At 41.0% G+C, this 17,221-nt stretch overlaps 1 protein-coding gene across 1 annotated transcript; it reads right to left on the reverse strand.

Annotated features, from left to right (window-relative positions):
• Positions 1–1,148: 1,148 nt before the first annotated feature.
• LOC134618594 (uncharacterized) lies at positions 1,149–14,115 on the reverse strand. The gene is made up of 9 exons (XM_063464061.1): positions 13,987–14,115; positions 10,471–10,567; positions 10,161–10,335; positions 9,081–9,226; positions 5,095–5,271; positions 4,782–4,898; positions 4,554–4,640; positions 2,341–2,488; positions 1,149–2,123 (listed from the first exon to the last, which is right to left on the reverse strand). The coding sequence occupies exons 1-9, from the start codon at positions 13,998–14,000 to the stop codon at positions 2,104–2,106; spliced, it is 981 nt and encodes a 326-aa protein (XP_063320131.1). The 5' UTR covers positions 14,001–14,115; the 3' UTR covers positions 1,149–2,103.
• Positions 14,116–17,221: the final 3,106 nt, after the last annotated feature.

A 17,221-nucleotide genomic window follows, 5' to 3' on the forward strand; every position in this document is an offset into this window, starting at 1 on the left:
ATGATTGATAGGAATCTGTGTTGTCTATTCTGGTTTGCTTTTACTGTATTGGGAGTGTGTTTGGAATCATTAAGCTTTTGCCAATTAATTTTCCAGATGGTTTTGTACAGTGGACCAAAATCTGATGGTACTCGAGATCCCCAACACCATGGAGTGAAGTGCAGTTAATCAGGCTTCAGTGAGAAGTAGATGGATCAGCTGGTCCCGTGTCAGGTCTTTGCTGACTTTCCCCCCTCTTTCTTAAGGACGTAACTTTCAGATAATATTCACCTGCTGTAGATCAGTATTTTTTTTAGTCCTGCCACTTTTTTGTCCTTCGTCCTGTCCAGTTTCCTCAAAATGTTTAATGACACACTTCACATCACGCCAAGATATAAGTTTTCACCCGATAGCTCTCTGTAAATCACCTTTTTTATTTCAGAAATATTTTTTAATGCCTGTCTCGTGTTTAGTGACATGCTTCCAGCAACAAAGAGCCTAAAGAAACCATTTAAAATAGCTTCTTTGCCCAGTTGCCTGTTATGTGCAGACACAACACCGGTTCGTCCTTTGATAAGGTGTGTTTTTTATGCTTGAATGATTCATGATTATTCAGTTTTAAGTGGCTTAACATACACAAAAACATTCCTCTGAAAATCCTCGTGTAAAAGGTGACTGAAAAGACCACTTTAAAAAGTTACGTTGACGTCAGCCTGTTATTGTGACGTCAAATGTTGTTGTACTTCTCTCTATGCCCTTTCATATGATGCATGGTTTCTTGGGCAGTGACAATTAAGGTCAAGGTCAAATACAAGGCCTGGTATATTGTTGTGAAGTTTGAAAACAATCCACTCAGAAAATCATTAGTGATTTTCACTTTTGGTCTGACCTTGAACTTGACCTGATTTTCACCTAAATTAAATCAGCTCGAGCTGTTATTGGTATCTACCATCACACAAAATTTGAAAATGATATATTGAAAACTGGGCGACACACTGCTAACGAACAGACAGACAAACAGAACCGATTACACACTCCCTCCCTTTGGAGGCGAAGTACAACAACGTCTGGCTCACTGAAAGCAAAATATGAGGAGTGGATCGAGACTTGCACAGAGCTGATGCCAAAAAGATCAGTAAATCAAAAAGTAAAAGTTTTTGTTAAAATACTTTATTAAGAACTTTGAATGAAAAAAAAACAGGAGTGCATTAAAGTGCAGCAGACAGTTTAAAAAATATATGTCAATAAAAACACGGCTAGTCGTGGTCGACTGCACGAGTTAATTTACACATTTCTAATTTTAAAAAGCAAACTTAAATCAGTCAATATAACTGTGAATACAATTTACAAGAAGAAATCACATTTTTAAAAAAGTGGAGGATGTTGGCAACGCTACAAAACTCGATTTAGGTGTTAAAATGCATATTGGTGTGAAAACGATTATATAAAGCTAGTTTACAAACGCATGTTGACAGGATACCAGAACAATCTACCGGCGTGACGACATTCAAAGGGAAATATTTCCGTTTAGTGGTATTTAAATGCACTCCGAGACTCGATTTGCACGTGGCATAAACATGCGTCGCATACCCAGATAAACCATCTCCATGAGGGAAAGCAGGTGTTGGCAGGATACGATCGCATCAGCCAGACCGATCTATCTGCGTGACGACATTCAAAGGAAATATTTTAGTCGTGCCACAGAGAGCGGCAGAGCGTACGCTCAGCAGTGGTAAAAACAATGGAGCCCATAGACTCAGTGAGCCGTGCTTAGCTAATACGCATAATGCACTAATATAGAAGCGTTGGCACAACCTGGATAGTGAGGACTTTAAATACAGAGAGCCGCATCGCACATCATGATGCATGCACGTATTCAGGTACAGACCGATCATATCAGATGCAAACAAAGCCTGAGAATTCATTTAAATTCTGTAAACAGGGACACGGTTGAAGCCAGAAACACATTAACATTCTTACAGTATACAGAACATGGAAAAATAAAACAATGCTGAGTGATGATTTTGGCAGACTTGATGCTGAATACAAATGTGAGCTTCGAGGTCAGCAGCACGGTGCTTTAAGCCCACAGCGTGCAGCTGTTTCCTTGGTCCTGATGTTTCATCACCTGTTATGTGCAAACACTGTGAAGAGCAATAAAAAAAAAAGGTTTCAGTATTCTGATGCTTAAGTTTGGCAGATTCAGGAAAACTCTGGTTTTCTTACAATCAACATCTCGAACAAACAAATTCAGGATATTTAGGAACAAACAGAAACTGCTAACTCGGTGTTCTCCAGATGCAGTGTGTGTTTAGTGTTGTGCTCAAAGTATCTCTTAAGGGACTGAAGCAGTGAACTCACTTCTCTCTCTCAGGCCTTGTCCAAAGCTGTGTACCAGTCTGATGAGGCCCCAGAATAAAACCACTTTGATCACCAGTGAAATCAAAGCCCCGGTTATAGCAGCTGCCTCCACCGTGTACGTAGTGTCCTGGAACCATTTCTCTGCCACCTGCGATTAAAGCAAAATCATTGTTTTCCTGCAGGCGCCTGTATCTGAGCGCACGGCTCAGCCAAAGAAAGGAACGCCAACATGCGGCGTCATCCTCACATCACAGAGGCGCTGGCACCTGTGATGTGAGGATGTGCTTTAATGAAGCGGATCTGGTTGAGCAGCAATCGTGTCAGAAAGTGATTTTTGGGGGGTTTACTGGCAATACTAAAAAACCCTGGAAAGTAACTATTCAAGTGCTACGCTAACTGCATTTATTACTGCACCTAAGTCACTCCCTGATGAACAAATGCCCAACTTCACAGCACAAATAAACGGATATGAAGTCTTGGAATAAAAAAGGTTTATACGGTCTATGGCTGTTTCCACTGTGTTGCTGTGCAGGACTCACTGTGAAAGGAATTATCTGCTTTGAGTGACTTTTCACATTTCGTAGTGACAGAAAGACTGTATAAGATGTCACCTGTTATGCTAGCCATGTTAGCATCCCATTTAATAATACAGTGCACTCCGCTACCCAAGCTTTACATCTACTCTCATCCAATCACTGTCATATCCATATTTGAACCTTGAGGCTTCAAAAAGGTAGCCAACAAACTAACGGGTGACATCAGTGGCTCTGCCATCTGATATATACAGTCTATGAAACTACGAGGACTTTTACACCCCAGCGCCAACAAATTTTGGATAGTGTGTAAAATGTAAATTTAAAAAAATCCAGTGATTTGCAAATCTCATAATCCCATAATAGAAAAATCATATTTGATGTTTGAACTGAGAAAATGTCCCACACAGGAAAATCATTTTGAATTTGACAGCAGCGACACGTCTTAAAATCGCTGGGACAGAGCCATGTTTTACACTGCAGCATCCTCTTCTTTTAACAACACCTGATATTTTGTCCGGGAACAGAGGAGATCAGCTGCTGGACTTTTGGGAAAGGAATGTGGTCCCGTTTCTGTCTGATATAGGATCCTAGCTGCTCCACAGTTGTGGATCTTCTTTGTTGCATTTTTTATTTCATTGTGTACCAAACTGGGGAACAACCTGGACTGCAGGGAAGTCACTACCGCACCCAGACTCTTCTACTATGCTGAAATATCCAAGGCCTTCCCTGAAAAAGCTCTTGCCTTGATGGGAGCATAAGTCCATTTTAAATGAGCTTTGGCGAGGAGAAGATAGTGGCTCTTGTAAGGGGAAGATAGTGGCTCTTCTGGATCAAGTTCATATTTGTGGATGTGTTCACAGATTTCTGTAATTGCTCCTGAGCCCCTGCAGTGATTTCCATGCTAGCATCGCGCCTGTTTCTAATGCAGTGCTGCCTGATGAACGAAGATTTAGTCCTTGTCCCTTGAGCACAGAGATTTCTCCAATATTTTGATGATTTTATGTTCCGTACATGTGAGAAGTTCCAAGTTTTTACAATTTTACATAGCAGAAAATTATTCTGAAATTGTTTAAGAACTTGTAGATACAATTTTTTTGCACATCTTTACTCCTGAGAAACGCTGCCTCTCTAAGATGTTCTTTTTATACCCAATCAAGTTACTGACCTGTTGAAAATTAACCTAATTAGTTTCAAAATGTTCCTCCAGCTGTTTCTTTTTAGTGCCACTTACTTTTACAGACTTTTGTTGCCCAGGTCCAAACTTTCCTGTTATATTGTAAATAAAGTTCATGAGATTTGCAAGTCATTGGATTTGGTTTTTATTAACATTTTCCACATTGTCCCAAAAAGCTCATCACTGAGTCACACTGGCATAATTTCTATTATAAATTCTCACAGATATGATAAAATGTGTATCCTCAATAGAAAGACAGCCCCCAACAAAGGCACCGTTCGGTCATATAACATGTAACAAGTAACATGTAAAGTATCTAGACGAAAGAAAGTTGAAGCCGTGAAATAAAGTTGTGTGACGTACTTTGGGACAGTCATTCCTAAGCCATTTATGCAGGATTATTATTAGGAAGACTCACTTCATAAAGCACACTCACACAAACGGAACAACAAAATGTGTAGTTAAATAAAATATCTGAATAAATGAGGGAAATCTCAGCCTACCGTGTACATCAGATACACAAAGAATGCCACCTGAGGAATGTTCTGCACCATAAAGATCCAAACCAAAACTTTCTTTTCCTTTAAAACCTAAAAAACAAAAACAAGTGGTTACAATTGGCTGCTCTTGAGCTTGTGACTGTTTAAAGTGCATCTATGTTTCTTTTCTTTTTTGGTTTATTGTCGCTTGTGACTCTCTGGTGTGACCAGAGGATGTATAAAAGGTCTCACCGCAACAGCGCCCACAACTGTAGTCAGGATGGCCCAGAACACTCCGACACCCACGATTATGTTGTTGGCACCAGCCGCCGCCAGGCTCGTTGTTAAGATCAGGGCACACAGGCACAACTGAAAAGGTCACACCAACAGCACAACATCACGAAGCCGCTCATCAGCTCTGTTAAAAACAAACTCGCCTCACTGTAGGACGCTGAACACCTAGGAAAAAAAGCATATGACGTGCAGCACGTGCAGGGCGACATGCTGCACGTGTGAAATGCCAAAAATTTCTACTGTAAAAAACAAAAGGGGAACGTGCGCGTACCTGAGCCTGCAGGTCAAAGGTCACCATGGAGAAACACAGGTTTAGCAGGAAATACTGCTCTTGAAGGCACTCCAAGGCTCCGCCCACGCGGAACGCCATCATGTTCGGTCTCCGGATGAGCAGCGTGGTGCAAAAGATATGCACGACGCCCAGGGTGACGATGCACACAAAACGCACCTGCCACACAAACAGATCGCCGCCGTTCACTCAGTTTGTGCTTCAGGTTTGTGCACGGTGAAAAATTAAAGGCTCTGCAGTTATTACATCAAATTATTCTCCTATCATTCATATCAGTCACCCGCCAGTAAAAAGGATGGTTCAGTTTGCAGAAATGTGGCATTATTCAGTAACTCAACACTCAGCTGCATGTACAGTAGACTGTCCGTGATATGAACTGCTCTTGTTGGGGCTTTGCATGCTTTTAAACAGAACACTGGTGGAGCTGTAACAGGTTTACCACCTTAGCTTTTATGTATGTTCAGCAAACACCAACACACAGCTATAACCATCAACATGTAGTCTCAACATTCACTAAAACTACACACATGCGCACGTGCACGCACAGATCTATGCTCATACCCAGACGTGGCTGACACATACAGTCACAGTGACATCAAGTGGTGGAACTGAGAATCATCTAAACGTGAAGTAATCGTTCACGATGCCTGCTGACACGTTTCCTTTGGGTTTTCCTTTCTTTGTTTATTTTGTTTCCTTTCGTGTCTTAACAGCAGCAGCAGGAAGGCAAAGATGACACTATTCAGAGCTGACGCATACACAGTCGGGTCCAGAAGGATTTTGGATGACGGCACAAATTTGATTTCCTTTTTCTTTAGTACACCATGGCAGTGGATTTTAAATCAACCTATTAAGCATGTTTGAAGTGCAGACTTTCAGCTTTAATTGAAGGAGTCAAAAGTACCTGGAAAATTAAACTGAGCAGATAAAAGCTCTGGAGCTCATTCCAAGTGTTTAACTTGTGTTTGGTAAATTTCCCTGTGGAAATCTCTCAATATGAGGCCTGAAGACATGTTGATATGACCAAAATCTCATATCCCGATAAAAGACATTTCTCATCCCGAGAACAATATATATCACAAAATAGGGCTTTTCTGTAAATTCTGTGAATCTCTGGCAACCCCACTTGTGTGAAGTGTTTTCAGCTGGGCGTTGTGTACCTGGAGTCGAGTGTTTTGACTGATGCATGAAACTGCTGCGGGGAAAAGTCTGTTCTAACGTTTGAGTCTAAGGTTTATTTATAGCAGCTGACGGCTATTTTTTGGTTCTCATCCATAAACTCTCTCCATACTCTTTCACGTGATTCTTGCGTAGCTAGTAGACGAGGTTTGTCGTGTTTGAGTCTGTGCTCTGGACTGGTTTGCGGCATAATTTGCATAGTACAGTTTTCTGATCCGTGTCAGACTTTCATAACCAAACCATGTCCATGCTACAGAGGTAGCCCCTCCTTTAGGAATAAGGTCCTCGATTTGTTTTGACTGGTCCTTCTGTTTGGAGCTAACGGTGTTCTGCCTCATTTTTACTGGCTATACTGGTATTCTCTGTGCCCCGATGAAAAAATATTGCCGTAAACAGTGTATTTTGCAACACCACAAAACAAACGATAACGTATAATTTGAAGCGACAGATGTTTCCATATTGCCATCCAATATATTTCATCATATCGCACAGGCCTAGTTGATAGGAGCAGAAGAAGGCCATCATTAGGCTGAAAAATCAAAGGAAGCTTTCAGAAAGACAGCAAAAACGTTTGGTGTGTCCTAATCAACAATCGGGCTAAGTCTGAAAAAGTAGAGAATGCACTGGCCAGCTCAGCAACCACCGAAGACAACTAGAGTGGATGATCGCAAATTTTTCCTTAGAGTTTAAAAATAACTTCATAACCTCAAAGCAAGCCAAGAACACGCTCAAGAAGATATCACTGTGAAAGGTGCAAACCACTGCTTACACTCAAGAACAAGAAAGTGAGATTAGACGTTGCCAGAAAACATCTAAAAGACACTTTGGACAGATGAAAATATGATGGGAAGAGAAAAGTGTGGAGAAGGAGAGAAACCACTTATGATCTGAAGCGTACCACATTATCTGTCAAACATAGTGTGGGCATGTATTTCTGTTTATTGACAGAAGGAGTACGATTAATGGAGAAGTGTACAGGGCTGTGCTCTCTGCTCAGAGTCAACCAAATGCTGCAAAACCGATCAGACAGTGAGCCGAAGCAAACTGCAAAATCAACCCAAGAGTTTCTCAAGGAAAAGAAACGAGACATTATTGAATGAACAAGTCAGTCACCTGATCTCTACCCAGCGTGCTCGGCTGGAACAGCTCTCTCCGAGCACGTTTTCGGTTACTGAAAACAAAACTGAAGGCAAAGAGACTCACAGCAACTAGCAATGAGAGGGAGCTGCAGTGAAGACTGGGAAGAGCATCTCAATAGAGGAAACGCAGCATTTGGTGATGCTCGTGGGTTCTAGACTTCAGGAAGTCAAAAGACATAAAACACACATATCTCAAATTATGTTTGTTTGTCCAATCACTGCTGGGCCTCTTAAAATAGAAAACTGTATAAAACTGGCTGTAATTTCTTACAGTTAATGAAATATTTTGTGAAAAGAAAGCTGAATGAAGTCTGCACTTCAATCACAGGCATGTTGACTGTGTGATTTAAAATCCACTGTGGTGGTGTACAGAGCAAAAACTACAACAACTGTCTCATTTTTGCAGCCATCGGTCAGTCACGCAGGACTTATGGAATATCTTGAAGTTTAATATACTTCTGTCGTGCTAATGATGTTTTACCATGTTTTTTTTACATTGTCTCATATTGCTCATATTAACATTAGTATCTTTTCTGGTTTTGTTCTGCAAATCCAAATCAGTCAAAGTTCTATTTGCTTTTTGCACGAGAAATATTCACGACCTGCCGGTGACTGATGCCCTCAGGGGTCGGTGCATTGGTGGTTCTTGGTGTCCGGGGCTGGGCGCTCAGGTATGCACCAGCTCACTCCCGGTGGCTACTTAGCGGGGCCTGGTGCCTGTCGCTCGGTCAGGCCTCTTCCAGGGCAAAGGGGGCCCTCGGGCCTCCGGCCTCGGGGCCTGCGACTCAGTTCACTCTGGCACAGCTGGCTGCCGGCAGAGCCGGCGGGCACGCCAGTGCAGCCCCCTCTGGCTTCTGCTCCGTGGCTACTGGGTGACCCCTCGTCTGGGGATCGCCTCAGCCCTTCCCAGGAGGGTGGCACGGATGCCCCTCCGGTGGTCCACCTTGGGCTCTCGCACTCTGGGGCCTCTGGATGTCTGGAGCCTGGATCTCCTCCATGCCTGCTTCATGCCCTGGGGGACGGGGCTATGGCCCTCCACACCCTCTAGCAGACCGTTACATGGAGAAACCTTTTGTATACAAGCGTGCTGATCCACACAGGTGTGCACACGGGTGTTCACTGTTCGTAGACATAAACTACACCTTTCTTAGCTGCTACTTCAAAGCACATTGTGCGCTGTCTGTCCTGCGTGCTGCACAACAACATTCAATATTTAGTATTTACTGTTTTTTCACACTTAGCTAGATTAACGTGATGGTGTTGTGTTTAGTATGTTGTTTTTTTTTTTTTTTGCTTGTTTTCTCTTCTTTTTCTCTCAACAGGTGATCCAGGAGATTTTTTTTTTCTCTTTGTCTTTGTAAGTGCCCTTTCTCACTGTCTCTCTTCCCTTCTGTTTTTCTTTTCCTTCCTCTCTTTCCTATCCCCCAGTCATGTCTGTCCCATCTGTAATAACTGAAAATAAAATAAATAATAACAACAAAGTTTGATCAAATGGACCAATACGGCAATGCCATGATGATCCATTTGGCAAAATAAATCCATTTGGTATCCTTGTTGGTCTTCAGACAACAATTCTGACGGCTAAAGAACCAAATGGGACAGACAAAAAAAAAAAAAAGAAATATTCACGACTCCCTCCAAACTCCTCACCAGCAGCTCCTGTTGGCCTTTCGTCCCCAGCACGGAGAAGTTGACCACAGATCGAATCATCACCACCAGCACGCTGAGCACGAACGCCACCAGCTCCTGTCGGTTCTCCTGCAGCACGCCGCGGATGATGTAGTAGATGCAGAACACTGCAGGGGGCAGACAACAGGCAGAGCTCACATGCAAGACAAGCACTTTGAATAAAGATGAAGTATCTGTACTATGTGTGCACACCGTTTCTCAATCATATAGCTTAAGGATATAAGTATACAATACAAAGCTTTTAATGAAGCCCTCTGTGTAAAAAATGTTAATGATCATGAAAAAAAATCAGTTACTTTGCTACTCTGTTCATCAAACATCTCCTCAGAGGTAACATTTGCTCTACACTAAGCTCCACAATTTATTTGCTAATCATTGCATTTTGCTTTTATTTCGGTTTTACACAGCATCCCAGTGTTTGTTGGAAATGACGCTTCGAAAGCGGCTTTAACCTCCTAAGACCCAAACTCTTCCATGGCATGCATTTTTAATTTCTCTTTGATATTTGGGCTGATTAGGACCTGATGAATGTAAAAACAAAGAATTACCTGATGTTTTTTAACCTGATTTTTGTTTCTAAGAAAAATGAGAGCCGCATATGAGGATATTCGTTTAAAATTTCGATAGAACAGTAGCAGTATAACGTCCTCGTAAGTGGATATCAGGCCCTTGTAGAGCAAAATTGAGTATTGTGGTCTAAATAACCCAAAATGTGATGTCCACATACGTGGACGAAAGGTCCTAGGAGGTTAAGCAAAAGTCACCATTTCCTCAAATCTCTACAGGGCAGGTAGAGAGTGCAGCTCAAGTCATTTTTATGGGAAATGCTTCAGCGAGCTGTAAACCTGAGCTATGAGGAAATAAAGCTAGTTCGGTTGACATAAATCCTCACTGAACACATAAGCCACTGGAACCGGCTCCTTCCACTGAAGGTTTCATCATATGATTGCAACAGAAGAACTTCTGCTTTTTAAAAGGAGGCGGTGGGGGTGGTGATGAACGCTGCAAATGTCCTTTTTTTCTTGCCCTCAACAAACTCACCTATTCCAACTAGCTGGATCAGCGACACAGTGAAGTTGTCCTCATCGGACACGTCCGTGTCCGTGTGCTGCTTGTAGAGGCTGGACACGGTGAGGCCGAGCAGCGCCAGCAGAGACAGTATGGCGAAGCAGAAATAGACCTGCAGCAGGCACGGCAGCTCCGACCAGCGCTTTATCTGCAATCGGATGGAAAGGACAAAGAATTTTGAAACAACCTGTGATAGCCACAACAAAAAAAAAATCACAATCAAAGCACGACAGGAATGAAAACATGCGCTTCACTTCCCGGCACGGCAGCGTCAGTATCTCACCGGGCCACATGGTGTCGGGATCAGTTCCTGGTGTCTCGGCCTCAGGTTCGGAGATGGAAGGTCCGAGCCATGTTGCGGCTGGTTGCCCAACAGAGGACTGAAAAAGTAAACAAATTTTACATAACTGCAGAAGATCATATTCATTCTGGTCACTAAACTTAAACTTAAAAAAAAAAACACTGCTCACTGATAAAAAGAGAAACTCTAAATAAGCCGGGATCCTTCTGGCTGTTACATGCTGCACATTCAAATACAGAAAACATCACACAGAGGAAGACAAACATAACAGATATTTATGACAGCAAACATTTGAATGTGTCACTGGTTTCGATAACAACATTAATGATTGCTCGGTGTCACAGTGAAAGCTGTGTCTACTTGTGCATTTCCTCCTATGAAATATCAAAGGTTTTCTTATCAGAGGCCACATTTTTGCAAGCATCTTATAACCGGATCATAAAATAAATATGTTTGCGGCACCTTACTTCAGCAAATGCTGAGGTCTATAAAAATGGACCCTAGGAGATGACAAACACACCCCACGTTACATGCGGTGTCCTCCTAAGGTGTGCTCACTGGTAAATTATGATCTATGTGCAGAGAATCCAAAGTATCTGAAAATCAGCTGTTCTTACACTGATACACAAATTTGACGAACATTGAGTTCTTGACAATTGTAGGCGTTCTGCCTGTTCTCTCTAATGTGGCTGAAAAACTGGTAGCTTATCAGTTTGTCACTTCTTTGAACCGCACTTCTTCAGCTTTGCACCCAGTGCAGCTTGGTTTTTGAACCAGTCACTCCAGTCATACAGCAAATTTGGGCTTTTTGTTTTTACATAGAAAAGTTAAGAGCCTAATGACACAAAGGGAGCTTGTGTTTTCAGTCTTTGCAAAGCATTTTATAGTGTTAATCATTTCTTTTTTTCCCTCTGATGTCCTTTGTTGGATTGAATCATGTCTTCTGAACTGCAGTGATAATTCCATTGACCAATAACTGTCATTATAGTTTTCATAAACAGTCTTTTTTCTTGGAGACGAAAACAAGACGATAACTAAATAGAAACTAATGCACGAGGACAAAAACTATGATGAAATGTATTGACACTTTCATCAATGAATAAAAATGAGATGAAAATATTCTGGAGAGACGAGATCCAGTCAGAACTAATTAAGTTGTTAGAAAAGTGGGATGAGTATGAAAGTTCTCCAATCAGATTTAATCTCTGTGTGTAATAAGGTCAGACATGCACATTCGATCTGCCCCTGGAAAACAGCACCGTTAGCTCCCATGCTCACTGTTTCACATGAAAACACAACAAAATGTCACTGTTTGCGAGGAATAGAAGAGTAGACATATTGACACATTTAGCATTTGATCTCAAGAAAAATATGACACATTGTAAACTGTGTGGAGCAACAGTCGCTGGTTAAAAATATGAAAAACTTCTCATATGAGAAGACTAGACTACATAATCAACAATTAAGCTCTTTGTTTACCTGTAGGTGTTCCTCAAGGCTCATTTCTAGATCCTCTTTTTTTCTTTTTGGTATATTAGTGATTTTCAATCTGCTTGTTGCAAACTAGTAGCACGTGAAAATGTGTATTAGATATGCTGGTCTACCGTGTCTATTTCAAGCTTTGCCTCTCCAAACGAGAAATGGACACAGATGCAGAAGCTGCAGTAAGTTGCACTGAGTTATCGTACCAGCACAGGGAGACATTTTATTGCAAGCCAACATGAAAATAATGACGGGAAAGCGCTAAAGCAGACATCACTAACACATTTACATGTACATATTATCTGCCTATCTTAATAGTTTCTTAATAGCCCAGTATTAATAGTTACTTAACAGCCTAGCCTAATAGTTTCTGGCAATTAAGGACCCTGGTATGAAGTACACTTACACATACCTTCCTTGCTTAGTAACTTCTTGGCTTTAAATGTGGGTACTGCAACTTGTGCATGCATGTGCTTTTCACATTTTGAAGAAGAAAATTTGAAATGGACACAGTGGACCGGCGTGTCTATAACATGCTTTGTCGTGATATTGGTTGGCTTGTTCTGGAGCTAATACTCTTTGTTCATGATGTTGTTATATATGCATACAGTAATAATGAAACTGAAATGTTCTACCAAACTTCCGTGATTTCTTAATTTATATTAATTATTGTATTACTACACGGTCACAGTCTGGCTTTAATACTTTAAAACTATTACAGTCTTTATATAACAGAAGATATTTAATAAAATGGCATTATTGTTATCACTACTGTTTAATTTTACAGAAGCACAGCTTACTTAGCTTTGAAAATCTTGTTTAACACATGAATATTTGTCTTATTTATAAATTTTCACATAATTTGGATCCTCCACCTTTTAGTCATTACCATACTATTAGGGTAAATAGAAACCAAACTACACAGAATACATACAATATTTTTAAATATCAGTTAAAAAGATGGCCAATCGATAACCGGAATTGCCAGCACTGAGGTGGTTTTATCTTGTTTCTCTTTAATACGTCTGTCTAACTTTTCTCCTTTTACATTTCAGTTTACATTCATGCATCCCCAGCAGAGCCTTGAGGTCATGTCATCAGGGCCAACTGGTTGGGCATCATACCAGGCTGAAAACTATACAAGGCAGAGCTTTTGCAGCAGTGGCCCCCAGACTCTGGAAGTCTCTCCCTTTGAGCTTCAGATCTGTAAACTCGAGGGTCGCTTTCAAAATGCAGCGAAAAAATGTTTAGATTTGCATTTGGTTTTATCTTGAAAGGTGCCGAAGAAATATTTTATATTTAAGTAGATGTACTTACACTGTCCCAATTAAAAATATACAAATAAAAATGCAGAAGTCCTTATTGTTACTGCTTATATAGGTGCTTAAACAGTTAATACAAAGACAGATATTTCCCAGCCATGTGAAATTACTCCACTGGTTGGGAAACTGCCAAATCTAGAAAAACCATCCTGCAGACAGTTGATCATAACCTCGTGACTTACCAATAATTTCTAAAGTTGAGGATTGCAAAACTAGTAATTTACCTGAATCGTGCCACACACAGGAAGCCCATCCTTAGTTGGGGCAACTAAAAAGACTGAATGCAAAATACGTTTTAAGCACTAATGTGTCTTTCCTGTTTTGTTCCTCTGGTCGTTTATCTTTGTTTTATTTGGCTTGCATAAATATGACTTCATTCATATTTCTACAGAGGTTACAGTCGTCCGTGCCAGGTTCAGTCCTCCACATACAGAAGACTTGTTGAACCATAAAGCCTCTACATTAGCTCAGACTCCATATAAAGCTTGTCAGATGAAGGCTCACAGTTATAAATAACAATAAATAACCCGTTTATTGATTTTAATGGGTGTGTCCGGTTATAACGACATAATAAGGTGTACATGTACCAGCTGCCTGATTTTTTCATTTTATCACGACGCGAAAGCTCGGTGACTAACAGAGAGAGAAAGAAAAAGTAACTTTTACAGTTAAATGTACGAATGAAGCTGCTCACCTTATCTCGTCCATTTCCTGGCGGACTACAGCGCAGCAGCTTACATTCCTGAAACCTTTTCAGTTCGTCTCCACCTCCAGCCCACACAACTTCAGTTTCACATTTTGCAATATAAACAACGGGAACGGTAGCCTGGCCAAATTCTTCTTCTACTGCTTCATTTGTTGCAGCGCGAAAGTGCTGCTGCCCCCTCGTGGATCACCAAGAGGCTTGCACCGATTGATATTCACATTTTCACATTTTATGAATTAAATATATATTTTAATAATTTATATACACTACCACTCAAAAGCTTGGACACATCTTCTCATTAAATGATTTTTCTTTATTTTCATGACTATTTACATTGCAGATTCTTATTGAAGGCATCAAAACTATGAATGAACATATTTAGAATTATACAGTAAACAAAAAAGTGTCAAATAACTCAAAACATGTTTTATATTTTAGATTCTTCAAAATAGCCACCCTTTGCTTTGATTACTGCTTTGCCATTCTCTCGATGAGCCTCATGAGGTCGTCACCTGAAATGGTTTTCCAACAGTCTTGAAGGAGTTCCCAGAGATGCTGAGCACCTGTTGGCCCTTTTGCCTTCACTCTGCGGTTCTTCTCATCCCAAACCATCTCGATTGGGTTTAGATCAGGTGACTGAGGAGGCCAGGCAATCTGGCACAGCACTCCATCACTCTCATTCTTGGTCAAATAGCCCTTACAGAGCCTGGATTTGTGTTTGGGGCCATTGTCCTGTTGAAAAATAAATGATGTTCCAACTAAACACAAAATGGATGGGGTAGCATACCGCTGCAGGATGCTGTGGTACCCATAATGATTCAGTGTGCCTTCAGTTTTGAATAAATCCCCAACAGTGCCACCAACAAAGCACCCCCACACCTCCTCCTCCATGCTTCACGGTGGGAACCATGCACGTAGAGACCAACTGTTCACCTTTTCTGCGTTGCACAAAGACATGGCGGGTGGAACCAAAGATATCAAATTTGGACTCATCAGACCAAAGCACAGATTTCCACTGGTCTAATGTCCATTCCTTGTGTTTTCCAGCCCACACAAATCTCTTCTGCTTGTTGCTTTTCGTTAGAAGTGGTTTTCTAAGACTTAGTCTAAGTCTTGCCCTGTCAAGATGCCGATGTTCACATTTTGGACAGAGAACACAGATGTGAATGGCCATTGTGAGCGACCATCTTTGAACAGAGGGGGTGGCTTACGACACCAACTGTCTGCCATTTATAATCCAGATTTGAGATCCCTCGCCAGACGCCTTAACGCCCACTCACATCCTGGGCCATTTGACCTAAGTAAATAACATGATAGGGTGGGGCTAGGTTTCACCCAAAACCTTGGCTGATTGTGACCCACACCCATTTTCACACCTTCGCTCATGTGATTAGGCATATGATCAATCAGGGGTCCATGACCCTCTTAGAGACACTCCCAATAGGGTTTAAAAATCTTGGACTCTCCATCAATTGCTCTTAGAACTGAAGACGTTTCTTGTATGAGAGGTGAAACGTCTTCAAGGAAACTCAAAGAAGTCCAGACACTTTTCTTTCCAAGCTCCTTAGACTACAATGACCTGAATGACTGAGAACCTTCACAGACATATTGCCTTGCACTTTGGGAGCAACACCCTTCAATTAGTGCAGGAGCATGAAAGGGAATTAGTAGTGGTTTCTTAGCAGCTATTTGACCATAAAGGCCTGGTTCGCGCAGTCTCCTCTGAACAGTTGATGTGGAGATGTGTCTCTACTCTGACTCTGTGTGGCATTTATCTGGGCTCTAAATCTGAGGTGCTGTTAACATGCGATTTTTCTAAGGCTGGTGACTCAGATGAATTTATCCTCAGCAGCGGAGGTGACTCTTGGTCTTCCTTTCCTGGGGCGGTCCTCATGTGAGCCAGTTTCATTGTAGGGTTTGATGGTTTTTGTGACTGCACTTGGGGACGCATTCAAAGTTTTAGTAATTTTCTGGACTGACTGATCGTCATTTCTTAAAGTAATGATGAACTGGTAAGCACATCCAGCAAGAGACTACGACCTCTAACTCATGATTCACTGGAGTGGCCCAGTGTGTGCAAGAAAAGGTTTCCCTCACTTTTACATCACCAACAACCTGGACTGTTTGAATGAACAAGGTGGGGTTCATGGTTTCATGTTAGTTACCATATCCTGTTTGTCAGCTCCAACCCATCAGCTCATTCAGTTCTAAGCTAAAAACCACCAAAACCACAAAAACTATGAAAACTGTACATGCCACTGGGCTAGAGTACTACTGATCTTACCACAGCCACGTGTGTTAAAATATAAATCTACTTATGTGATATGCTGATATCCATTAAATAAGTAGTTGAAGTCATCTCCAGGTCTGATATTAAAGCTGTAAACACCATATATATGAATCAATTCATGACAAAAAGCACTTTGAGAGCACAAACATCCGCTAAGGGAGCTCACTCACTGTGCAGTATTTACTTTACAGTAGCATGACAGATGTTTACTTTGATTACAGATATTATGGAGGAGTAGGTAATGGGCAATAGATACTGATTTGTAAATAAATGGACATGAATATCTTATTGTGTAATGTTATACTACAGTATATTTTAACTAACTGGGCAGCTCATTCTTTTTCTTGGTAATAATTCCTTCAAAGTTGAAAGAAAGGCAGATGTGTAATATAAAAGTGAGCGGTCAAATGTAACATGATACTTGGATGTCAAATATAATGTTGTCATTAAAATCAAAGGCAGCAGAATTTCAAGTGCAGTTTTAAAGATAAAAGGCATTTTATGAAAGTTTGACCTTATTTGAGCTTGAATGAGAAGTCAGGGGTCAAATGTGACTTGATATTTTACCTCTTTATATGGAAATTTCTTTATGTTGACACCACACATTTGTTTCCTACACACTGTTTATTTCTAAATATGCCGATTTCTCTGTCTTTATTGTCCATCCTGAGCCATCTTGGTAACAGTGCTAGGCATTATTTGTTTATTGTTTATTTGGTTATTAATACGTCTGTATTAATAGTCACCCATGAAATCAGATTAAAAAATATCTTGTTCTCAACATTTTAAAAACTTCACCACGTGTGCTGTTTTCTCTTGTGCGGACGGAAAGCTTAGAGAATATATAATTTTTTGACAAGTGTCAAGTTTGACGTGAGCCCCACCGGAAACACGCTGATGGCAGTATGAAATTAAAAGCACACATTAATTAAT

Source organism: Pelmatolapia mariae, linkage group LG20, assembly GCF_036321145.2.
Source record: "Pelmatolapia mariae isolate MD_Pm_ZW linkage group LG20, Pm_UMD_F_2, whole genome shotgun sequence".
Classification (NCBI taxonomy): domain Eukaryota; kingdom Metazoa; phylum Chordata; class Actinopteri; order Cichliformes; family Cichlidae; genus Pelmatolapia; species Pelmatolapia mariae.

What these genes read in the sequence shown, in the direction of transcription:
- LOC134618594 (XM_063464061.1), bottom strand. An exon ending in CCTTTGACCTGCAGGCTCAG is followed by an intron (nt 4,899 to 5,094) that starts GTACGCGCACGT and finishes TGACCTTTTCAG; the next exon opens with TTGTGCCTGTGTGCCCTGAT. An exon ending in CAGTTGTGGGCGCTGTTGCG is followed by an intron (nt 4,641 to 4,781) that starts GTGAGACCTTTT and finishes TTTGTTTTTTAG; the next exon opens with GTTTTAAAGGAAAAGAAAGT.